General features: G+C 46.6%; 3 protein-coding genes across 3 annotated transcripts in view; all 3 read left to right on the top strand.

The window, feature by feature from the left end:
* Positions 1-25,773, top strand: part of LOC143834211 (uncharacterized) — a 56,323-nt gene that overhangs the window by 18,171 nt on the left and 12,379 nt on the right. The window contains 1 exon segment of the mRNA XM_077330828.1: positions 16,923-17,030. Coding sequence (XP_077186943.1) covers positions 16,923-17,030 — 108 coding nt within the window.
* On the top strand, positions 1,562-8,544 carry LOC143833772 (uncharacterized). Its single transcript, XM_077330005.1, is given in 4 exon segments — positions 1,562-1,609; positions 1,700-1,780; positions 1,782-3,325; positions 3,327-8,544. Coding segments are annotated over 4 exon segments (1,974 nt in total). The 3' UTR covers positions 3,628-8,544.
* Positions 18,431-22,639, top strand: LOC143834354 (uncharacterized; the record flags this gene model as incomplete). The annotated part of the gene is given in 3 exon segments (XM_077331122.1): positions 18,431-18,532; positions 18,534-20,161; positions 20,163-22,639. Coding segments are annotated over 3 exon segments (1,863 nt in total), but the record flags the coding sequence as incomplete, so codon positions are not given.

The raw sequence follows: 25,773 nt of genomic DNA, 5'->3' as shown, positions 1-25,773 counted from the left end.
TAGAGCTATCATCAGCCACTGTTATTGATCCATCATTCCTGTTAGAGACTTCTTCCTTGCCGCCCTTGAACTCCTTGAGCATATCTTTAAGCAAGCCATCTATATGTGCTTTCAGGTCTTCCGTCTGTAGTTCCAGTAGATAAGCAAATCTCTTTAGCATGGACATGTTGTAGGCAATTTTGCATATAACCAATAGAGGTCCTACGGAGTCCAAACGGAGAGCAACAGTCTGTTTTGATATTAAAGTAATGTCTCACCAGCTGTCGTCCGTCGCTTTAATGACCTGTTGAAGCTTTTCCAAGCCAGTTCTCGTTCTGGCAAGCAGCTCTCGCGAGATTCTTGTATCTGCTTTTCAATCTCCGGTTTATAAACAGTGGCGAGGGGATGTTCTGGCTGCCTTAACTCCTTTATTTACCTTCTCGCACTTATCTTCCTGTCACTCTAGCTTGCTTAAGTTAAAGAAAGCAGCTTTGCACGCTGAGAGTTTGTTCCAGGGGAGAAGGTGCCGGGGGAAACCCCCACTCACTGTTTGTAGGCTCGATCTGATGTCTGCCAGTTGTTTTCACTCCGGAGTTGTGATGAGTCAAAGGTCTTGCAAGGAGGAATCCAATTAGCTTTGAAGATTAAAGTAAGAGCTGTGTAGATTGCAGAGTTGTAAGGAAAGACGAAAGTTTTAAAATGGCGAACGGCACTTGCTGGACCCTGTGCACACTGAGCTTGCGTTCCAGGGAATATTAATTTCCCTGCGGAACAGAGAGGCCCCAGAGATTCACAAGGAATTCCTGAGTTGATGGTGGGTGGGTTTGCGTACCCAAAACCCGATTCTGTCAATCACAGCAGCGATTGACCCTCAGTGGAACAGGAGCTCGAAGTATTCGAGCTATCTAAGTGCCATAGCTCCGCCGAAAATTAGGGTATTTTTAAAGATGGAAGAATTTTGTACGGAGGCAGAAAAAGGCTGACTTCTCCCTCACTAAACCCAAGGGGACAAATATCTCCTCAAACTCAGGCCAAAAAGATATGAGGACTTGGATGCCTTGAAAGTACTTGGCCTAAGAGACCTGGACTGCAGAGAACCATAGAGTTGGAAGGGGCCAGGCTGAACTTTCCCTCGTCCCACAGCCTTTCCTCAGAGGGCTAATACAATTCAGTTCACCCCCTGACCTTTCAACTTGAGATGCTGGGGATTGAACTCAGGGCTGTGTGCTTGCCTATCAGTGCCCCACCCTGACCCACAGCCCTTCCCAATAGTTCCACTTTGGTCTACGCTTCGGGTCCCCTCTGCCCCACCTCCCTTCCTCTCCCTGTCCCTTTCCCTTTTGCAGAGCTCCACTTCTTACTGGGTAAAGTCCCATTGGCTAATGACAGGCTGAGGAGAGCGGTCTGCCTTTCTACAAGATCTTACTGGTTTTCTTTCTCTCTTCTTTCCACTAGGAGATGTGCCAGAGACTGAGGCACAGGGGCAACCAAGAGGGGTGTCTTCAGAAGGAGATGAGGATCTGAAGGCAGAAACATGGGATCAAAATGAACCTCGGAAGCAGCTGAAAAGAAAACGGGAAAGATGGCAGAAGTGGAGGAAGGGCAGTGCGGCCTGCCAGAAGAGCAGAAGGTTTGACACCCCAGTCCAGAGCAAACTACAAAATGGAAAAGGACAGAAGAATTGCCCAGTTAATGGAAAAGTGTTTATTGGTATCTCCAGTGTCAAGAAAGACCGGAAGATTCAAGTAGGCAAGAATATATATGGTTCCCTGGGGCAAGGGAAGAGCTTCAAGCAAAGAGTCCAAGTTCTTTTGCATCAACACAGTCACCATGCGGAGAAGCCATACAAATGCTCAGATTGTAGCAAGAGCTATTCTCACAAATCCAACCTTAATCAACACAAGAGGATTCACACAGGGGAGAAGCCTCATAAGCGCTTGGAATGCGGCAACAGTTTCTTTTCTAATAGCTACCTCTATGTGCATCGGAGGGTTCACACAGGGGAAAAGCCCTATGAATGCTCAGAATGTGTTACGCGCTTCTCTGAGAAGAGCTACTTCCATTTGCATCAGAGAATTCACACAGGGGAAAATCCCTATGAATGCTCAGAATGTGGGAAGCGATTTTTTTACAAAAGCGGCCTCACTGAACACCAAAGGATTCACACAGGGGAGAAGCCCTATGAATGCTCAGATTGCGGGAAGCGCTTCTCTCGCAGCAGCAACCTCACTATACATAAAATGATTCACACAGGGGAGAAGCCCTATGAATGCTCAGATTGCGGGAAGCGCTTCTCTTGCAGGGGCAGCCTCACTGTACATCAAAGGATTCATGCAGGGGAGAAGCCCTATGAATGCTCAGATTGCGGGAAGTGCTTCTCTTACAGCAGCAGCCTCACTAAACACCAAAGGATTCATACAGGGGAGAAGCCTTATGAATGCCCCGAATGCAGGAAGCGCTTCTCTTGCAGGGGCAGCCTCACTTTACATCAAAGGATTCATACAGGGGAGAAGCCCTATGAATGCTCGGATTGCGGGAAGCGCTTCTCTTGCAGCAGCAGCCTCACTTTACATAAAACGATTCACACAGGTGAGAAGCCCTATGAATGCTCAGATTGCGGGAAGCGCTTCTTTCGCAGCAGCAGCCTCACTTTACATAAAACGATTCACACAGGTGAGAAGCCCTATGAATGCTCAGATTGCGGGAAGCGCTTCTCTTGCAGCAGCAGCCTCACTTTACATCAAAGGATTCATACAGGGGAGAAGCCTTATGAATGCCCAGAATGCAGGAAGCGCTTCTCTTGCAGCAGCAGCCTCACTTTACATCAAAGGATTCATACAGGGGAGAAGCCCTATGAATGCTCAGATTGCGGGAAGCGCTTCTCTCGCAGCAGCAGCCTCACTTTACACCAAAGGATTCACACAGGGGAGAAGCCCTATGAATGCTCAGATTGCGGGAAGCGCTTCTCTTGCAGCAGCAGCCTCACTTTACATCAAAGGATTCATACAGGGGAGAAGCCCTATGAATGCTCAGATTGCGGGAAGCGCTTCTCTTGCAGCAGCAGCCTCACTTTACACCAAAGGATTCACACAGGGGAGAAGCCCTATGAATGCTCAGATTGCGGGAAGCACTTCTCTCGCAGGGGCAACCTCACGTTACACCAAAGGATTCACACAGGGGAGAAGCCCTATGAATGCTCAGATTGCGGGAAGCGCTTCTCTTGCAGCAGGAGCTTCACTTTACATCAAAGGATTCACACAGGGGAGAAGCCCTATGAATGCTCAGACTGCAGGAAGCGCTTCTCTCGCAGCAGCAGCCTCACTAAACACCAAAGGATTCACACGGGAGAAGCCCTATGAATGCTCAGAATGCAGGAAGCACTTCCCTTACGGCAGCAGCCTCACTCAACACCAAAAGATTCACACAGGGGGAAGCCCTGAATATGCTTATAGTGCGGGAAGAGCTTCAGTCAGAGCGCAGTCTTGGCGTCACGTCTCCTGCTCCACACAAGTGAGAAACCACATCCATGTTCAGAATCTGGGGAGCACTTCAGATGGAAAAAGAGCCTGGCTTCGCATCAAGGCCTCCGCACTGGGGAGAAGCCCTACAAATGCTTCAATTGTCATGAGAGCTTTCCTAATGCAGTGAAGCTTAATAGACATGCAAAGATTCACAAAGGAGAGAAACCATAAAAGGTTCGAAGTGTGGAAACGGTTCACTGCCTGCTCAAAGTTTACTCGATCTTCAAGAGGGGAAAATCAACATCCAAGTGTTCAGACTGTGGAGGAGCCAAAACACATTTAATAAAGCCTTCTTAAAAATCAATACATGCTGAGATTGGTGGCTTAAGATGGCGTTTTAAAAGGATTGCAGTGCAATCTCTGAAGCCTGACAGGGGTCAATTGTGAAAGCAATTGGCAGAAAAGAGGAGGGGTACGCAAACCCCACCTCACCTTTCTACCCAGGAAGTTCTAGGGAATTCTTGGGGCCGTCTCCAATCCTTTAGGGAGTATATCTCCCTGGATTACAGGCTGTCAGTGTTTCGGGTGAAGAGGATGTCTGCCATATTCTGGACTTTTCTTTCTTTTCTTTCTTTCTTCCTTCCTTCAAGAATTTACTTTGACCCTCTACTACGATTTACTGCAAATGAATGCTGGGAACTGAGGGGAGGACATCTGCCAAATTCCAAGATATCAAGACATCAATCAACGCACAGAGACGCAAGTATTTCTCCGTTTCTCTTTTTTCCCCCTTTTTGGCTCTGCCTGAAGCCACCTCGATATGAGGCAGGCTAATTCTCTTCCCTAAGCAGAAGTAGGACTTAAATCAACTCAAACCAATTAGTAATAGCTCTTACTGCATTTGTTTTGGTTTTCGGAGATAAGAGATAAGAGCCGTGGTGGGAGGATCTCGCGAGAATTCTGTTCCAGTACGAGACACTGCTTTACTGACTTCAATACGTCACATGCCAGTGCCAGAAACGTCGGAGATCAAAACAGACTGTTGCTTTTGTTAGGACTCTGTAGGACCTCTACTGGCTATTTGCAAAATTGCCTGAGATTAGCTGACTTGCAAGCCTAAAACATGTCTATGCTAAAAAGAATGGCTCATCTAATAGAGAAACAAACCCAAGATCTGAAAGCATTTACAGAAGGCTTGCTTAAAAATATTTTCAAGGAGATCCAAGACGGCAAGGAAGAAGTCTCTAACAGGAATGATGGATCAATAACAGTGGCTGATGATAGCTCTAAACAAGGTGGAAAACTACCAGCAGAAGAGAAATTTGAAACTATGGAGATGGAAAAGGGGATGTCTGAGCCTTGCAGCCTAGATAAGGACACCCTTCCTAAAAAGACATACAGCCACTCCAAAGCAACTGTACATAAGAACCAATCAAAAGATATATGGATCTGCTGGGAAAGTAATCGATTTAAAGGAGCTTCTCGGGGAAAAAACTGTACTGATATTGGAGCCCAGGAGGTACAACTGCCTCAAGATTCACCGATGCATACTCTGAGGGAAAGACTACAACTGCACTTTCTATGCCAAAGGCCAACTGGACAGAACACAAGTCAACGGGAACAACAAGATGCAGCAAGCCTTGATATGAGACCCCCTTAAGAAGACTGGGGAACAGAAAGGAGAAGCAGTGGCTGAAATTCTTTCTCTCCTTTTTCGTTTCTTCTGTAGCCACACAGGCAATATAATCAGTTAAGAAGTTAATGTGGGGTCTAAGATCTTCTAAGTAAGCTGAATCTGTATTATTAAATCTATCTTGGCAGTGCTTCCCAGCCCAAAATTAAAGCTTAACTAAAAGGAGACACCTAATGGAGTGGGTTTAAGAATAACAGATGAAGACTATATTTTACTGCTCATTGTAAGTCTATACTATCATGTAAGTGTGGGGTCTTAGATGTCCTATGTTAGCTGAATTTGTATTATAAAACGTATCTCCGCAGTGACTCCCAGTCTAAACTTAAAGCATAACTAAAAGGAGGCACCTAATTGAGGAGGTGTAAATGTCACCAACGAAGACTTTATTTTACTATTTTTTGTATTAACAACTTACACTTATATAACTTATACTCATATAACAACCTATATATTTTTCTTCTGTACAACTAAGTAGGCCTCTTTTCTTAATGTGGTGGAAATGTGGATGGCTCTAAGATTGTGTTAAGTATAAATTGTTTCATAGGTGTTATGGGACACCAAAAATGACCGTTAAAATTGTTAAAAACTATGCAAACAAATGCTGAAAAGATGGCAACAAAGTAGGCTTCTCCTTCTAAGTGTGGTGGAAACGTGAAAAAGTTTATAAGCTTTGGGCAAAAGTTAATACTATTGTGTAGCTATGTGGGGTCTTATATTTTCAAATGAAGAGAAGAGGCCCTTCAAAAACAATGGGGCCCTTATCTGATTTACCTAAGAAAATAAGTTAAAAGGGGATTAAAATGGGGAATTAAGTGTATTAAATGAAGAGCACAATCTATTTTTTTCTGTATCAATAATGTAGATTACTTGTATTGTACTATCTTTAATCTTGGAAAATAAAACAAAAACTTTGAATTAAAAAAAATACATGCTGAGATTGATGCAAGGCCTTTCTCCCTAATCTTGTGTTACTGTACTTAAGAGGATTCATGCAGGGGAGAAAGGCGGAGCCATGGCAGTTGGATAGCTCGAATACTTCGAGCTCCTATTCCACTGAGGGTCAATCGCTGCTGTGATTGACAGAATCGGGTTTTGGGTACGATAACCCACCCTTAAATCTTCTCAGGAATTCCTTGTGAATCTCTGGGGCCTCTCTGTTCCGCAGGGAAATTAATCTCCCACTGGAACGTAAGCTCAGTGTGCACAGGGTCCAGCAAGCGCCGTCCGCCATCTTAAAATCTTTTTTCCTTTTCTTCCTTTTTCAACTCTGCAATCTACAAAGCTTATTTTAATCTACAAAGCTAATTGGATACCTCCCAGCAAGACCTTCGACTCACCACAACTCCGGAGTGAAAACATCTGGCAGACATCAGATCGAGCCTGCAAACAGTGAGTGGGGTTTCCCTCGGCACCTTCTTCCCTGGAATGAACTCTCGGCGTGGAGAGTTGCTCTCGCTAATCCAAACAAGCCAGACTGACAGGACTGTCTGATAATACTGAGGGGGTGAAGCTGCCAGATTCCAAGATACTGAGTCATTAATCAACGCAGAGATGCAAGTGCTTTTCCGCTTCTCCGTCTTTACTTTTCCCCCGTTTCTGGCTCTGCTTGATGCCACCTCATTTTGAGGCAGGCTAATTTTCTTTTCTAATCAGAAGAAGGACTTAAATCAACTCAATCTAATAAGTAACAGCTCTTATTATATCTGTTTTATTATATCTGTTTTTCGTCTTCGAAGATAAGAGAGATTAGAGCCATGGAATCTCGCGAGAACTAAGCCTTAGAGACATTCCTTTAATTAAAAACAGACTGTTGCTTTCGTTAGGACTCTGTAGGACCTCTACTGGCTATTTGCAAAATTGCAAATATTAAGTCTAACAAAATTCCAAACCTGGAACATGTTTTCGTTAAAAAAATTTGCATATCTTCTAGACAAACAAACACAAGACTTGAAAGAATCTTTAAATGGTTCACTTAAAAATATGCTCATGGAGTTTAAAGGCATTAAGGAAGAAGTCTTTAACAGGAATGAAGAACCAATAGTAGTGGCTGATGATAGCTCTAAACAAGATGGAAAATTAGCAGCAGAAGAGGAATCTGAAATTATGGAGATAGAAAAGGGGATGTCAGAGTCTTGCAGCTCAGATAAGGACACCCTGCCTGAGAAGATATACAGCCACTCTAAAGCAACAATACTCAAGAAAGACATATGGATCTGCGGTGAAAGCAATCGATTGAAAGGAGCATCATGGAAAAACATCTGTACTGATATTGGAGTTCAGGAGGTACAACTGCTTCAAGATTTATCGATGTATACTCCGAGGGAAAGACTACAACTATACTTTCCCAGCCAAAGACCAATAGGACAGAACATCAGTCAACGGGAGTCACAAGACGTAATAAGCCTCGAAATGAGACCTCCCTAAGAAGCTTGGGGAATGGAAATGCAACACAGTGGTCGAAATTCCTTTCCTCCTTTACCTCCTTTATGTAGCCATATAGGCAATATAAGTAGTTAAGAAGTTAATCTGGGGTCTAAGATCTTTTAAGTAAGCTGAATTTGTATTATTAAACCTAATTTCGCAGTGGCTACCAGCCCAAAATCAAAGCATAACTAAAAGGAGACACCTAATGGAATGGGCTTACATTATAGTGTGGGGTTTTAGATTTCCTATGATAGCTGAATTTGAATTATCTAGCATATCTCTGTAGTGACTTTCAGCCTAAATTTAAAGCATAACTAAAAGAAGGTTTCTAGCTGAGGAGGTGTATATATAACTAACGAAAAATATTTTCTATTAATTAATGAAGACTCCATTTTATTATTTCTGGTATCAACAATGTATACTTATATATATTTGTTTCCCTTCTTTCCGTACAACTAAGTATTTTTTTTCTCTTTTTTCCCTTTTTCTAGTGAAAATGTGGAGGGCTCTAGGACTATGTTAAGTATAAACTGTTTTATGATTGTTAAAACTATCAGAAACTATGCAAACAAATGTTGAAATGATGGTAACAAAGTAGACTTCTCTTTTTAAATGTGGTGCAAACGTGAAAAAGTCTATAAAAAGTCTATAAGCTTTGGGTAAAAGTCCATAATATTGTAGCCAGTCTATAATCTTAAATGGAGAGAAGAGGGTTTGTAAGATTGAAACAGGGAACCAAAATGTTTTCCCACAGCGCTTCCTAACCCACATACAGAGCTTCTTCTACTATGCGACGACGGCAACAAAACTAGAATTGGCCAAGAAATGGAAAACGTAAGAACTACCCTCGACAGAAGACTGGGTGAATAAACTAGCTGATCTTACCAAGATAGCCAAACTGACACTAAGAGGCCTTTCAAGAATAATGGGGCCCTTACCTGAACTATTTACAAAAGGGATTAAAAATGGGGAACCAAGTGTATCAAATGAAGAGTATAGCTCTCCTTTTCTGTATTAACAATGTAGATTGCATGTATCTCACTGTTTTCAACTCTGGAAAATAAAATAAAAACTTTCTATAAAAAAAAAAAAAGAGGATTCATGCAGAGAAAGTACATAAGTATATGTGTGCCCCCCCCTTTAGTCAGTGAACTACAGCATAGAAAGGGGTGAGACTTTCAAGGTTAAGAGGGAGGTGACTTGAATTATATTGCTGATGGAAGACACTGCTGGCTGCTTTTAATGTGTCGATGTTTTCATCTTTTGACATTTCCTGTGTTGCAGACCTTCCCTGGGTGGAAAGGCAACATAGAAGGGTTTTAAATAAATAAAAAATATCAGATCCCCTCTCATTTGTCTCCTCTCCAGGCTAAACAGACCAAGCTCCCCCAACCTTTCCTCATACGTCTTGGTCTCCAAACCCCTCACCATCTTTGTTGCCCTCCTCTGGACACGTTCCGTTTATTTTAATATAATATTTATATATAATATATAATAATATAAATAAGTATTTATATTAAGAAAGCTGAAGCTGAGTTTAATACATAGTTACATGTAAATTTCTCCGCGTTAACTTCACAACAATAAAAGAAAACACAAGAGAGAGAGGCAAAGAGAAGGAAGAATGACAGTTAAACTGTCGACCCACAGAGGGGAGGGGCTGATTCCAGAGCAGAGCTCTCCCACCCCCTCCCTCCTGGACTCTTAGAGACTCCAATTAGGCCCCAGAGATTTCCCTACAGTGCCAACCTCCAGGTGGGGCCTGTCGGTCCCTACCCCACTGAGATTTCTTCCCAGCCTACGCCCCCCAATCTCCAGGAATTTTCTGGAATTGGCATCCCTGTCTGCAGCCTTCCACCTTCCCGGTGGAAGACTGCTCTGGAAATGCAACAATGTATTTATTTATTTATTTTTATGTTTATATTTTAACTTCTATACTGTTGCTCTCAAACACTCATGGTGGTTTACAATCTTCTTTCTTCTATATAATAAAAAGCTAAGGCCTAGGTGGGTGGAGAATGGGTGGGGCCAGTCCAAATATCAGACTGCCCCTCCCAGACATGGGGCCAATAGGGAGGTAACACAGCCCACCCCCCAGCCTGGCCCAGGGGAATCTGGCGACATCACTGCCAGTCTGCCCATGATCATTGCAGGGATAGGTCGATAGAGCTGCCAAAAGGGGTGACAACGGAAGCTTGGACAGGCCACGCCATCCCTTTTCGCCTCAGGGCTGACCTAACTCTCACTTCCAACAACTTCCCTCACTTTGCCCCAGACCCCTGACAGAGCTGGCAGGTGGTAGATGAGTGCGCTCCTAGCTGAGGGGAGGGAGGCATTTCCTTCTGAAATCAATGCAGAAAAGTCTGTGTGCGTACTTGTGCTTTCATTTTGAGGAGGGGGGAAGCTTTCCCCTTCTGCCAAACAGTTGGCTGACAGGGAGACCATAGAAAAGCCCCTTCTCACTTAAAATACCACTCTGGCAGGCGCCGCTGCTGTTTCTTATCCACAACAACCCTATCCAAACTCTAAAGCAGTCCTTTCTGCCTGGGGAGGTGATCTTTACACTGTGCAGATGAGCTGTAATTCCAAGAGTTGATCGTTATAATCTAGAGATACGCAGCTATCTAAATGGTAGAGGTCTGCAGACTGCAGTTGGGAGGGAGTGGTCTGTGTGTGTTCCTCCTGGGCTATGGGCTATGGGCAGCACTTATCAGCAACTGTTTGTATTCTGGGGCACAGACAGGCAGACCAGCATCAGTCCTGCGAGTCTCGTAAGTACAAAAAGATCTAAAATAATATTTACAGCCTGAATCTGTAAATAGTAAATGGCTGGAGAGACATAGGAACTGAAGTGAGTTTTTCAAGAATCCCCTGTAAATAAAAGCCATTTTAAAAAACCTGATTAAGGTCAAGCCTGCTGTGCACAGAGAGACCTCCTCTTAGGGTTGCCAGCTTCCAAGTGAGGCTCTCTACCCCACCTCCCTCACAGGGAGTCTACTATGGGCTAAGGAAGGGAAGGTGATTGGATAATGCTTTGAGACACTTGAGGCCTCCTGGGTGACTGTGGCCCATTCCCAGTTCTCTCAGACCTCTCACAGCCCCACATCCCTCACAGGTTGTCTGTTGTGGGGAGACAAAGGGAAAAGGTGTTTATAAACCACTTTGAGACTCCTTTGGGTAGTAAACAACAGTGTACAAAAATCCAGCTCAGCAACCATGAAAGAGGCATGTGGGCACAAAACATTTTATCAGCAGTGAAAAAATGGAGACAGAAGGAGCAGGGTGGACACCTGTGTACTGTGACTACCCCGTGTGGATTAAGGCAGGGTGCCATTTTTGTGCCTGTGGCCTAATTCACAGGAAGGAGGGAAATGATGTTGAATGCAGAACCAGGAGGAATTGGTTGCCATGTAAACTCCCCCTAAGAAGAGTCTCCAGTCGGATTTTCATTCACATCTCTGAAGACAGGGCTCTGGAAAGCTCATCTGTAACCGTGTTTGCTGGCAGGGGCTCGTGGGAATTGTAGTCCATGGACATCTGGAGGGCCACAGTTTGACTACCCCTGGGGAGGGACCCAGTATTTGCAATAAGATGCCGGACTTGAATCCAGACCTTAGGCTTACTCCAGATAGGCTCCTCTATTCTCTTGAAAGGCACCTGCCCATGCCAAGTTGCCCGCCACAGGAGAGGCTGCCTGGAGGCGCAGGAAGGATCCCAAAGGAAGGAGAGCCGGAATACCCTCGGGGGGGGGGGGATGCTCCTTCCCCAAACATCTGCCCCTTGGCTTCTGCTGCAGGGAACTACAACTCCCAAAATGCCGCGCAAACGCAGGGGCGGAGCTGAGCCTGCGTGTCTTGGGGGGGGGGGATCCAGAGAGGCGGGGACGGGCGGGGGAGATCCGCCGCCCTTTGTGCCCGGGAGGAGCGTCCCGGAGCCCCTTTTCCCCGGCCGGCCGGAGGGAGGGAGGGAGGACTCGCCTCTTGGAAGGGGGCGCAGCCGAGGTGGGTGCAGACGAGGGGGGAGGAAGGGGTGGGGGGAGATCAGGGTGCTGCCTGGACGGGGAGGGGGCAGGGGGCGGCGGCTCCAGGAGGGGGGAGGCTGCTCGCCCACCCGATTGCAGGAGGGGGAACTTTCCACTGATGGGGTTCAGGCGCTTATTGTTAGAGAAGATCCGAGGCTGCCGCCTCTCCTAACCACGACAGCAGGGGTGGACAAACTGGGGCTCTGCAGATGGCCATGGATTACAGTTCCCATGTGCCGCTGGCCGGGGCTCATAGGAACTGTAGTCCAGGGACATCTGGAGACCCTCAGTTTGCCCCGCCCCGTTTGGGGCCAACATCAAGCGGGCTCCAAGGGTAACCTCGGGCTCTTTGGGGCTTTGAAGATTGGTCCCAAGATGGAATTCAGTAAGCACAAAGTCCTAAAATCCTTGAGCTGGACCTTGAGCTGCACGGGTGGTAAATCTTGTCACTTCCTTTCCGTGGCTTTTTCAGACCCAGGGGTTTTTTTCTTGAAATTTGGCATCTGCAAAGCATTGATAGATTTAAAAATGCAGGTAATGCTCCGATGCTCCCTTTTCCATGCCACATACATTTGCAGCTGCAGAAGCCCTGAGAAGCAAGCACGGAGTGTAACCCTACAGTTCTCCCCAATGAAAACCCAAAATGCCACACCACATAGTTCCGCTCTCCTCCATATTGTCCTGACAATGACAGCCTTGTGAGGTAGGCCAGCCTGAGGGAGTGGCAGGCCCAGAATCACCGGCTGGGTTTATCAGCTCAAATGGAGCAGATTTTAAGGCATTATGGGAGGGAGGGCCGAGACTGAATACTTGCTCTGTTACACAGACCCATTTTTGGTATGAAGAAGCGTTAGTTTGATTCCCTGCTTTTCACTGCCCAAAAGAGTCTCAAAGCAGGTTACATTCACCTTCCCTTCCTCTCCCCCATGAGTTGCTGAGGCCGAGAGCTCTGACAGGATTGCTCTGTGAGAACAGAACTAACAGGACTGTGACTGGCCCAAGGTCACCCAGCTTGCTGGATGTGGAGGAATGGGGAATCGAACCCAGCTCGTCAGATTGGAAGCCCCTGCTCTTAACGGCTGGATCTTAGAGAGAGTAGAGTTAGAATGTTATTATAGGGAAGGGAACAGTCGATCTGCTTCCGCCCCTACTGAATTCCAGGCAAGTGTGAAGCCAACTGGACTGAACTGAAGCCCAGCTAGGCACGCTCCCCTCGATCCGTAGGGCTTGAGGCATCTTTCCAAGATGGCAACCTCCTCATTTTCCCAGAGTATATATGGCTTCTGGGTTGTTCTTTGGAGTCTGAAAAGACACATTGAGTGTTTTTTAGATTGACTTTTCTGTTTTTCCTTCCTGTGTCTCACCTGAGGATTCTGTTTTCTTGTGTGAATACTCAGGGGCCGTCAGAGAAGATGACGTGGGGAATTCCTCCCTCAGGGCCCCCCGTGTCCTTCGAGGAGGTGGCCGTGTTCTTAACGCGGGAGGAATGGGCTCTGCTGGATCCGGCCCAATCAGCTCTCTACTGGGAAGTCATGCGGGAGAATTATGAGACGGCAGCCTCCCTGGGTATGGATCTTGGCCTATTTATCACGAATCTGTATCCGAGCATACTGAGACATTACACAGTGTTTGCCTGAGAACACCTTCCTGGAGGAAGCCCCTTTGAGTAGGGATCTGAGGAGACCTGGTTAGGATTGCACGGCCTGTAGGGTTTGACAGGTCCAGCAGGTAACTGAGTGGTAGCAGAGGAATGCGTTTATATGGTGTAAAGCCATGTCTTGATAAAGACCTAACTTCCCACCACTCATGAAAAATATTTAGGTTTTATACCCCGCTTTCACTGCCTGAAGGAGTCCCAATGCAGCCTTCCTTTCCTCTCCCCCTAAAAGGCACCCTGTGAGGTACATGGGACTGAGAGAGCTCTGAGAGAACCACCCTGCCAGAACAGTACTGTCAGGGCTGTGACTTGCCCAAGGTCACTCAACTGGCTGCGTGTGGAGGAAGGGGAATCAAGCCCTGCTCACCACATTAAAAGCTCCCGTTCTTAACCACTATGCCAAACTGTCTCTTAATAGTTTTTACCTCAGAGTTCTTCCCTCAAAGTTTGTGCCTTAGAATTTCTCTTCAATACTGTCTGCTAGTTTACCTCAGCGTTTCTCCTGAATAACATCTGCTAACAGCTTCGTAATACTGTTGGCTTTGGGTTTTTGTTTGTTTTGTTTCCATCACGAGGCATGACTTTTGCCCATTTTCAAAGATTTTGTACAATCCCCTCCTTCCCAAAGTCTGGGGGAATTCTTGATACCGTAAAAGCTCTTGGAAACTTTACATCCCTTCATGGTGTTTTCTCTTCCTCCGAAAGGCCTTGGGGTTCCTGGACCATTCCTGGATTCGCCGCACCATCCAGGAGAAATGCGCTTCCTCCAGAGCTGTGAGAGGTCGGGAAGGTGTGCAGGTCCCCCCTTGTCCGGTGAGGAGGAGAGAGCAGTACTGGGAAAGGGGAGTCTCTCGTGGGCTTTTCCTCCCTGACTGGACTGGAGGAGGGGGAGAATAATTTGGGGCTCTTTCAGGGAAAGAAAAGGGAAGGCTCTCTGCTGTGTCCTTGGGTGAGGTCTGATTCTGAGGTTGAGGAGTGGAGCACCTGGCAGGCCTCAGCTCAAGCTTCCCCCCCACACACTGACGGGCCTCAGGCCTTGCTTCAAGTGTTCCTGGTGGCCTTCCTCTCTCAGGCTCCTCCAAGCGTCACCTCAAACCTCACCCCTTCCCCCGACATCCTGGAAGGGGGAACTTGGGAGGGACCCCTTCAGGCCCTCCCCCCCCCCCTTCCTCCTCCTGTTTCCCAGGGGAGCCTCTCGTGTGACTGCAGAAGCAAACCTGGTTCTATTGCTCATTGGCCTCCTGATTTTCGGGACTTCCTTGAATGGTCTGAATACTTCAGCTGGATCTGAATGGTTTAGGCAGGAGACTGCCAGGGTGGGTCTACTGGGATGGGATCACCCCAGTGTGAATAATCTGTGTGGATTGCCTATACGATGCACTTTTCGAAATTGGTACTGATGAGGTCCTGAATGTTTTAAGTTACTTGAAAAGTTGGAGTATTGTCCTTAAAGGGCACTCCTGTGAGTTCCCCAAATTATGCTTCACTTCTGAGTCTGAAAAGACGCGTTTAATGTTGCTTCCCGTCAGTCTGATGTATTCCATACTTACTCCCCTGTGGGATTTTGCTTTCTTGTGGGAACCCTCTTGGATCGTCAGAGAAGGGGAACGGTGGACATCCTCCCTCAGGGCCCCCCGTGTCCTTCGAGGGGGTGGCCGTGTTCTTCACCCCGGAGGAATGGGCCCTGCTGGATCCGGCCCAAAGAGCCCTCTACTGGGGAGTCATGCAGGAGAATTACGAGGCGGTGGCCTCTCTGGGTAAGGATCCTGGCCCGTTTATCGTGAATAAAGAACAGGAGAGAGCATCTGTCACCACTCCAGGCCATCACTGTGGGGAGATCTTTTCAGCTGGGCTTTGAGGGATGGAAGCCCTGGTGGGCAGAGGCTAGTTTGCCAGGAGTGTGAATTGCAGGTACCTGTGGAGATAGCAGTTCATCGATGACGTTCCCTTGACTGGGGAACCCAGCGCTTGCCTAAGAACACGTTACAGGAGGAAGCTCCATTGTGCAAACTTGAGTAGGGTTCTGAGGAGACCCAAGTAGGATTACACTCCCTGTAGGGTTTCCCGGGTCTAGCCGATAACTGGGTTGTAGCAGAGGAATTTTTTTAATTTGATTTATTTATTTATTATATTTATATACCGCCCTCCGCGGGGGCTCAGGGCGGTTTACATAATAACATAAGAACAATACATGGAACAGTCTATAAAACATTTGGGTAACGGTGCAATAATAACTAATAATTGTAAACATATAACATTATAATTGTATAAGCAATAAACAATACAACGTTGCAACATACAAACAGGTCCAGATTGTATAGGTGGTGTTCTGAGGGGGGGAGTGGGGAGAAGGGGCCCTTTGGTCGCTGTTGTTTATATATATCTGGTCTCAACCAAATGCCTGGCGGAAGCGCTCCTCCTTGCAGGCCCTGCGGAACTGTTTAAGCTCCGTCAGGGCCCTGATCTTATCCGGGAGCTCGTTCCACCAGGTGGGGGCCAGAACAGAGAATGCTCTGGCCCTGGTTGAGACCAGGCGGACTTCTTCAGGGCCAGGGACCTTTAGCTGGTTGGTAGCAGTGGAGCGCAGGGCTCTTTTGGGGGTGTAGGCAGGGAGGCGATCCCTCAGGTACACTGGGCCCTGACCGCGTATGGCCTCACATGGGCCCTTCCTACCCAGCCACAGGACCTCCGTCTTTGTAGGATTGGGCTTCAGACGACTTTGCTTGAGCCATCTCGTCACTGCTTCCAGGCAGCTGGCTAATGCTTCTGGGGGAGAGTCAGGGCGGCCATCCATCAGGAGGAGGAGCTGGGTGTCATCTGCATATTGATGGCAACCCAGCCCAAACTTCCGTACCAGTTGTGCAAGAGGGCACATGAAGATGTTGAATAGGATAGGAGAGAGGACCGCTCCCTGTGGGACTCCACAAGTAAGTTGTCGGCGGTCTGATGTTCTTTCTCCTATTGCAACCCTCTGTCCACGATCCTGGAGATTTGTTTATCTGCTGCCAATCCGCCTGAGATAAAGTTTCCCTTAGGCATGTCCTGTTGAAGACCTAACGTTCTGCAACAACTGGTTGATACTAACATTTACCTCACGCTGGTCTCAGAATAAGCTCCCTGCTTGTTTCCTATGAATGCTGGTGTTTGCACTTATTTATTTATTTATTTATTTATATTTATATACCGCCCTCCCCGGGGGCTCAGGGCGGTTTACATAAGAACAACAACAGTTCATAAAACAATTTATAGCACGTGAATAACTTTACAATAATAACCATATAACAATGTAATAGTATAAATAATATAGGCAATACAACAATGCAACAATACAAACAGGTCCAGAGCATGTTGGTGGACTTCTGAGGGGGGGCAGGGGGGGGAGCAGGGGCCTTCCAGTCGTTGTTGGTTGTGTCTGGTCTCAACCAAATGCCTGGCGGAAGAGCTCCTTTGTGCAGGCCCTGCGGAACTGTTTAAGCTCCGTCAGGGCCCTGATCTCCTCCGGGAACTCGTTCTCCCACAGGAAAGTTGGCACCCCTGGAATCAAGCTGCAATCAAAGGTCTTGTAGGCCAATTGGATACACACATTCCCAACGCCCCCAGTCCTAAAAAGGGCAGGTAGATTAACCCCACCGTGAACCTCCTTGGAAAGTCAAAATCCCTTCATGGTGTTTTCTGTTCCCCTTGAAGGACTTGGGGTCCCTGGACCATTCCTTGATGCACGGCTCCATCCAAGAGAAATGTGGATCCTCCACACCTGTGAGGAATCAGGAGGGTGTGCAGGTGGCCCCTTCTCAGGTAAGAGGGGGAAGCAATACAGGGAACGTGGAGTATCAGTTCTTTTGGGGCCAGGTCACTTGGAGAAACTGCCTTACCTGTTCCTGCCCAGACCGCCTGCTAAGATGCTCCTTACAAGCTCTGGCTTGCTTTTGGGGGGAGGGGGGAGGGGAGCGCTGGTGCTCACAGGCAAGTTCCAGGGGTGCCAACTTCCCTGTGGGAGAAGCCTCGAGGTTCTCTTAGGACCTAGAGGCCAAACTTTTTATCTTTACCCAAGCTTTTAAATTAAAGTTTTAGTGGCATTTACCTTCCCCATTTTTTGTAGAGGAGAGTTAATATCTATCTTAAGCTGCTACATCTTTTGCTGTTGGATGCAGGGTTTTTTTTATGGGGGAGTGTTTTTGTGAGCTGGGTTTAAAACCTTTTCCGTTTTAGTTATGTTTGATTTTGTAAGCCGTGCTGGGGGGTAAGCGGTAATGACTGGGGAAGGCACTGGCAAACCACCCCGTATTGAGTCTGCCATGAAAACGCTAGAGGGCGTCACCCCAAGGGTCAGACATGACGCGGTGCTTGCACAGGGGATACCTTTACCTTCATGTAGAGGTTCCCTACAAAACCAGCTTAGAAATTTTACAGATAAATAAGTACATGTTGAAAATTAGGGTATTTTTGAAGATGGAAGAATTTTGTACGGAGGCAGAAAAAGGCTGACTTCTCCCTCACTAAACCCAAGGGGACAAATATCTCCTCAAACTCAGGCCAAAAAGATATGAGGACTGGGATGCCTTGAAAGTACTTGGCCTAAGAGACCTGGACTGCAGAGAACCATAGAGTTGGAAAGGGCCAGGCTGAACTTTCCCTCGTCCCACAGCCTTTCCTCAGAGGGCTAATACAATTCAGTTCACCCCCTGACCTTTCAACTTGAGATGCTGGGGATTGAACTCAGGGCTGTGTGCTTGCCTATCAGTGCCCCACCCTGACCCACAGCCCTTCCCAATAGTTCCACTTTGGTCTACGCTTCGGGTCCCCTCTGCCCCACCTCCCTTCCTCTCCCTGTCCCTTTCCCTTTTGCAAACTTCCTACTGGGTAAAGTCCCATTGGCTAATGACAGGCTGAGGAGAGCGGTCTGCCTTTCTACAAGATCTTACTGGTTTTCTTTCTCTCTTCTTTCCACTAGGAGATGTGCCAGAGACTGAGGCACAGGGGCAACCAAGAGGGGTGTCTTCAGAAGGAGATGAGGATCTGAAGGCAGAAACATGGGATCAAAATGAACCTCGGAAGCAGCTGAAAACAAAACGGGAAGGATGGCAGAAGTGGAGGGAAGGCAGTGCGGCCTGCCAGAAGAGCAGAAGGTTTGACACCCCAGTCCAGAGCAAACTACAAAATGGAAAAGGACAGAAGAATTGCCCAGTTAATGGAAAAGTGTTTATTGGTATCTCCAGTGTCAAGAAAGACCGGAAGATTCAAGTAGGCAAGAAAATATATGGTTCCCTGGGGCAAGGGAAGAGCTTCAAGCAAAGAGTCCAAGTTCTTTTGCATCAACACAGTCACCATGCGGAGAAGCCATACAAATGCTCAGATTGTAGCAAGAGCTATTTTCACAAATCCAACCTTAATCAACACAAGAGGATTCACACAGGGGAGAAGCCTCATAAGTGCTTGGAATGCGGCAACAGCTTCTTTTCTCATAACTACCTCAATGTGCATCAGAGGGTTCACACAGGGGAAAAGCCCTATGAATGCCCAGAATGTGGGAAGCGATTTTTTTACAAAAGCGGCCTCACTGAACACCAAAGGATTCACACAGGGGAGAAGCCCTATGAATGCTCAGATTGCGGGAAGCAATTCTCTTGCAGGGTCAGCCTCACTTTACATCAAAGGATTCACACAGGGGAGAAGCCCTATGAATGCTCAGATTGCGGGAAGTGCTTCTCTTGCAGTGGCAGCCTCACTTTACATCAAAGGATTCACACAGGGGAGAAGCCCTATGAATGCTCAGATTGCGGGAAGTGCTTCTCTTGCAGTGGCAGCCTCACTTTACATCAAAGGATTCACACAGGGGAGAAGCCCTATGAATGCTCAGATTGCGGGAAGCACTTCTCTCGCAGGGGCACCCTCACTGTACATCAAAGGATTCACACAGGAGAGAAGCCCTATGAATGCTCACAATGCGGGAAGTGCTTCTCTTGCGGTGCCACCCTCATTAGACACCAAAAGATTCATACAGGGGAGAAGCCTTATGAATGCCCAGAATGCAGGAAACGCTTCTCTTGCAGGGGCAGCCTCACTTTACATCAAAGGATTCACACAGGGGAGAAGCCCTATGAATGCTCAGATTGCGGGAAGGGCTTCTCTCGCAGCAGCAACCTCACTTTTCATAAAAGGATTCACACAGGGGAGAAGCTCCATGAATGCTCAGATTGCGGGAAGTACTTCTCTTGCAGTGGCACCCTCACTAGACACCAAAAGATTCATACAGGGGAGAAGCCCTATGAATGCTCAGATTGCGGGAAGTGCTTCTCTTGCAGTGCCAACCTCACTAGACACCAAAGAATTCACACAGGGGAGAAGCCCTATGAATGCTCAGATTGCGGGAAGCGCTTCTCTCGCAGCAGCAGCCTCACTTTCCATAAAACGATTCACACATGGGAGAAGCTCTATGAATGCTCAGATTGCGGGAAGTGCTTCTCTTGCAGTGCCATCCTCACTAAACACCAAAGGATTCATACAGGGGAGAAGCCTTATGAATGCCCAGAATGCAGGAAGCGCTTCTCTTGCAGGGGCAGCCTCACTTTACATCAAAGGATTCATACAGGGGAGAAGCCCTATGAGTGCTCAGATTGCGGGAAGCGCTTCTCTTGCAGCAGCAGCCTCACTTTACATCAAAGGATTCATACAGGGGAGAAGCCCTATGAATGCTCAGATTGCGGGAAGCGCTTCTCTTGCAGCAGCAGCCTCACTTTACACCAAAGGATTCATACAGGGGAGAAGCCCTATGAGTGCTCAGATTGCGGGAAGCGCTTCTCTTGCAGCAGGAGCCTCACTTTACATCAAAGGATTCACACAGGGGAGAAGCCCTATGAATGCTCAGACTGCAGGAAACGCTTCTCTCGCAGCAGCAGCCTCACTAAACACCAAAGGATTCACACGGGAGAAGCCCTATGAATGCTCAGAATGCAGGAAGCACTTCCCTTACGGCAGCAGCCTCACTCAACACCAAAAGATTCACACAGGGGGAAGCCCTGAATATGCTTATAGTGCGGGAAGAGCTTCAGTCAGACCGTAGTCTTGGCGTCACGTCTCCTGCTCCACACAAGTGAGAAACCACATCTATGTTCAGAATCTGGGGAGCACTTCAGATGGAGAAAGAGCCTGGCTTCGCATCAAGGACTCCGCACTGGGGAGAAGCCCTACAAATGCTCCAATTGTAATGAGAGCTTTCGTAATGCAGTGAAGCTTAATAGACATGCAAAGATTCACAAAGGAGAGAAACCATAAAAGGTTCGAAGTGTGGAAACGGTTCACTGCCTGCTGAAAGTTTACTCGATCTTCAAGAGGGGAAAATCAACATCCAAGTGTTCAGACTGTGGAGGAGCCAAAACACATTTAATAAAGCCTTCTTAAAAATCAATACATGCTGAGATTGGTGGCTGAAGATGGCGTTTTAAAAGGATTGCAGTGCAATCTCTGAAGCCTGACGGGTCAATTGTGGAAGCAATTGGCAGAAAAGAGGAGGGGTACGCAAACCCCACCTCACCTTTCTACCCAGGAAGTTCTAGGGAATTCTTGGGGCCGTCTCCAATTCTTTAGGGAGTATATCTCCCTGGATTACAGGCTGTCAGCGTTTCGGGTCAAGAGGACGTCTGCCATATTCTGGACTTTTCTTTCTTTTCTTTCTTTCTTTCTTCCTTCCTTCAAGAATTTACTTTGACCCTCTACTACGATTTCCTGCAAATGAATGCTGTGAACTGAGGGGAGGACATCTGCCAAATTCCAAGATATCAAGACATCAATCAACGCACAGAGACGCAAGTATTTCTCCGTTTCTCTTTTTCCCCCCTTTTTGGCTCTGCCTGAAGCCACCTCGATATGAGGCAGGCTAATTCTCTTCCCTAAGCAGAAGTAGGACTTAAATCAACTCAAACCAATTAGTAATAGATTTAACTGCATTTGTTTTGGTTTTCGGAGATAAGAGATAAGAGCCGTGGTGGGAGGATCTCGCGAGAATTCTGTTCCAGTACGAGACACTGCTTTACTGACTTCAATACGTCACATGCCAGTGCCAGAAACGTCGGAGATCAAAACAGACTGTTGCTTTTGTTAGGACTCTGTAGGACCTCTACTGGCTATTTGCAAAATTGCCTGAGATTAGCTGACTTGCAAGCCTAAAACATGTCTATGCTAAAAAGAATGGCTCATCTAATAGAGAAACAAACCCAAGATCTGAAAGCATTTACAGAAGGCTTGCTTAAAAATATTTTCAAGGAGATCCAAGACGGCAAGGAAGAAGTCTCTAACAGGAATGATGGATCAATAACAGTGGCTGATGATAGCTCTAAACAAGGTGGAAAACTACCAGCAGAAGAGAAATTTGAAACTATGGAGATGGAAAAGGGGATGTCGGAGCCTTGCAGCCTAGATAAGGACACCCTTCCTAAAAAGACATGCAGACACTCCAAAGCAACAGTACATAAGAACCAATCAAAAGATATATGGATCTGCTGTGAAAGTAATCGATTTAAAGGAGCTTCTCGGGAAAAAAACTGTACTGATATTGGAGCCCAGGAGGTACAACTGTCTCAAAGATTCACCGATGCATACTCCGAGGGAAAGACTACAACTGCACTTTCTATGCCAAAGGCCAACTGGACAGAACACAAGTCAACGGGAACAACAAGATGCAGCAAGCCTCGATATGAGACCCCCTTAAGAAGACTGGGGAACGGAAAGGAGAATACTATCATGTAAGTGTGGGGTCTTAGATTTTCTATGTTAGCTGAATTTGTATTATAAAACATATCTCCGCAGTGACTCCCAGTTTAAACTTAAAGCATAACTAAAAGGAGGCACCTAATTGAGGAGGTGTAACTAACGAAGACTCTATTTTACTATTTTTTGTATTAACAACTTACACTTATAGAACTTATACTCGTATAACAACCTTTATATTTTTCTTCTGTACAACTAAGTAGGCTTTTTTCCCTAAATGTGGATGGCTCTAAGATTGTGTTAAGTATAAATTGTTTCATAGGTGTTATGGGACACCAAAAATGACCGTTAAAATTGTTAAAAACTATGCAAACAAATGCTGAAAAGATGGCAACAAAGTAGGCTTCTCCTTCTAAATGTGGTGGAAACGTGAAAAAGTTTATAAGCTTTGGGCAAAAGTTCATACTATTGTGTAGCTATGTGGGGTCTTATATTTTCAAATGAAGAGAAGAGGCCCTTCAAAAACAATGGGGCCCTTATCTGATTTACCTAAGAAAATAAGTTAAAAGGGGATTGAAACGGGGAATTAAGTGTATTAAATGAAGAGCACAATCTATTTTTTTCTGTATCAATAATGTAGATTACTTGTATTGTACTATCTTTAATCTTGGAAAATAAAACAAAAACTTTGAATTAAAAAAAAAAAACATTCTGAGATTGATGCAAGGCCTTTCTCCCTAATCTTGTGTTACTGTACTTAAGAGGATTCATGCAGAGAAAGTACATCAGTATATGTGTGCCCCCCCTTTAGTCAGTGTAATACAGCATAGAAAGGGGGGAGACTTTCAAGGTTAAGAGGGAGGTGACTTGAATTATATTGCTGATGGAAGACACTGATGGCTGCTTTTGATGTGTCGATCTTTTCATCTTTTGACGTTTCCTGTGTTGCAGACCTTCCCTGGGTGGAAAGGCATCATAGAAGGGTTTTAAATAAATAAACGAAGACTCAAGCAGGGAGCAGATTTTGTTGTACCGCCAGGAAACTACTCAGAGCTCCAAAGATTTGTTTTCTGTGCTTGCGGGGACTCATGGGAATTGTAGTACCTGGAGAGCCACGGTGTGGCCACCTCTGCCCTAGACCTCCCTTTCTCAGCTTTTATACCCTTGAGAAACCCTTGAGCCATTCCTCAGGCTTAATGTCAGCAGGCCACACCTCCCTGCCACACCCCTGGAAATCACATGACACCAGAAGCGCCATCAGACACACACTCACTGGAAGTGACATCATACCACGTCACCCCCTGCAACCCCCCCAATGCAATTAAGTTAACATGAGCTTCCCTCACTTATGCTCCGCTCTTAAAGTCGGCTACTCATCTGAATCTATGCCCTTTCCCATTTCTTCTCCAGCCCACTCTTCTGTGCCCTCCCAGCTGCGCTGGTTCAGTTCCCAGGTGCAGGGGTGCCTGTTAAATGTGGACAGCCTGTCTCTTCCCTTGGTACAACATCACAGCTTTCACTAGATGCAGGATATTCCCTCTTCTTCTTTTAATGTAGCAGTGTTTGAAGTTTCTTCATCGTGGTTGAGTATAGAATCATAGAGTTGGAAGGGACCTCCTGGGTCATCTAGTCCAACCCCCTGCACTATGCGGGACACTCCCAATCCTATCACTCATCCACTGTCACCTGCCACCCCCTTGAGCCTTCACAGAATCAGCCTCTCCGTCAGATGGCTATCCAGCCTCTGCTTAAAAATCTCCAAAGATGGAGAAGTCACCACCTCCCAAGGAAGCCTCTTTCACTGAGAAACCACTCTGACTGTCAGGAACTTCTTCCGGATGTTTAGACGGAATTTCTTTTGAATTAATTTCATCCCATTGGTTCTGGTCCGTCCCTCCGGGGCAAGAGAGAACAACTCTGTTCCATCCTCTACATGGCAGCCTTTGAAATACTTGAAGATGGTTATCAGATCCCCTCTCAGTTGTCTCCTCTCCAGGCTAAACAGACCAAGCTCCCCCAACCTTTCCTCATACGTCTTGGTCTCCAAACCCCTCACCATCTTTGTTGCCCTCCTCTGGACACGTTCCGTTTATTTCAATATAATATTTATATATAATATATAATAATATAAACAAGTATTTATATTAAGAAAGCTGAAGCTGAGTTTAATACATAGTTACATGTAAATTTATTTGCGTTAACTTCACAACAATAAAAGAAAACACAAGAGAGAGAGGCAAAGAGAAGGAAGAATGACAGTTAAACTGTCGACCCACAGAGGGGAGGGGCTGATTCCGGAGCAGAGCTCTCCCACCCCCTCCCTCCTGGACTCTTAGAGACTCCAATCAGGCCCCAGAGATTTCCCTACAGTGCCAACCTCCAGGTGGGGCCTGTCGGTCCCTTCCCCACTGAGATTTCTTCCCAGGGTACGCCCCCCAATCTCCAGGAATTTTCTGGAATTGGCATCCCTGTCTGCAGCCTTCCACCTTCCCGGTGGAGGACTGCTCTGGAAATGCAACAATTTATTTATTTATTTTTATTTATGTTTATATTTTTAACTTCAGGGAGACCATAGAAAAGCCCCTTCTCTCTTAAAATATCACTCTGGCAGGCGTCGCTGCTGTTTCTTCTCCACAGCAACCCTGTCCAAACTCTAAAGCAGTCCTTTCTGCCTGGGGAGGTGATCTTGACACTCTGCAGATGAGCTGTAATTCCAAGAGCTCTCCAGGCCCCGCCTGGAGATTGGCCAGCCCTGGGTTGGAAACATTCCTGGAGGTTTGAAGGTGGGATGTCAAAATCATTCAATGCCTCAGAGTCCGGCCTTCAATGGAGCTATTTTTGCCTGCAGAGCTGATCATTATAATCTAGAGATGCGCAGCGATCTAAATGGTAGAGGCCTGCAGACTGCAGTTGGGAGGGAGTGGTCTGTGTGTGTTCCTCCTGGGCTATGGGCTATGGGCAGCACTTATCAGCAACTATTTGTATTCTGGGGCACAGGAAGGCAGACCAGCATCAGTCCTGCGAGTCTGGTCAGTACAAAAAGATCTAAAATAATATTTACAGCCTGAATCTGTAAATAGTGAACAAGTAAATGGCTGGAGAGACCTAGGAACTGAAGTGAGTTTTTCAAGAATCCCCTGGTAAATAAAAGCCATTTTAAAAAACCTGATTAAGGTCAAGCCTGCTGTGCACAGAGAGACCTCCTCTTAGGGTTGCCAACTTCCAAGTGAGGCTCTCTACCCCACCTCCCTCACAGGGAGTCTACTATGGGGTAAGGAAGGGAAGGTGATTGGATAATGCTTTGAGACACTTGAGGCCTGCTGGGTGACTGTGGCCCATTCCCAGTTCTCTCAGACCTCTCACAGCCCCACATCCCTCACAGGTTGTCTATTGTGGGGAGACAAAGGGAATAGGTATTTGTAAGCCACTTTGAGACTCCTTTGGGTAGTAAACAACAGTGTACAAAAATCCAGCTCAGCAACCATGAAAGAGGCATGTGGGCACAAAACATTTTATCAGCAGTGAAAAAATGGAGACAGAAGGAGCAGGGTGGACACCTGTGTACTGTGACTACCCCGTGTGGATTAAGGCAGGGCGCCATTTTTGTGCCTGTGGCCTAATTCACAGGAAGGAGGGAAATGATGTTGAATGCAGAACCAGGAGGAATTGGTTGCCATGTAAACTCCCCCTAAGAAGAGTCTCCAGTCGGATTTTCATTCACATCTCTGAAGACAGGGCTCTGGAAAGCTCATCTGTAACCGTGTTTGCTGGCAGGGGCTCGTGGGAATTGTAGTCCATGGACATCTGGAGGGCCACAGTTTGACTACCCCTGGGG

The sequence above is a fragment of the Paroedura picta genome, chromosome 3 (genome assembly GCF_049243985.1).
Source record: "Paroedura picta isolate Pp20150507F chromosome 3, Ppicta_v3.0, whole genome shotgun sequence".
In the NCBI taxonomy this organism is placed as follows: Eukaryota; Metazoa; Chordata; class Lepidosauria; order Squamata; family Gekkonidae; genus Paroedura; species Paroedura picta.
Note: the sequence above shows the minus strand (reverse complement) of the source record. Positions and strands in the feature narration are given on the sequence as shown.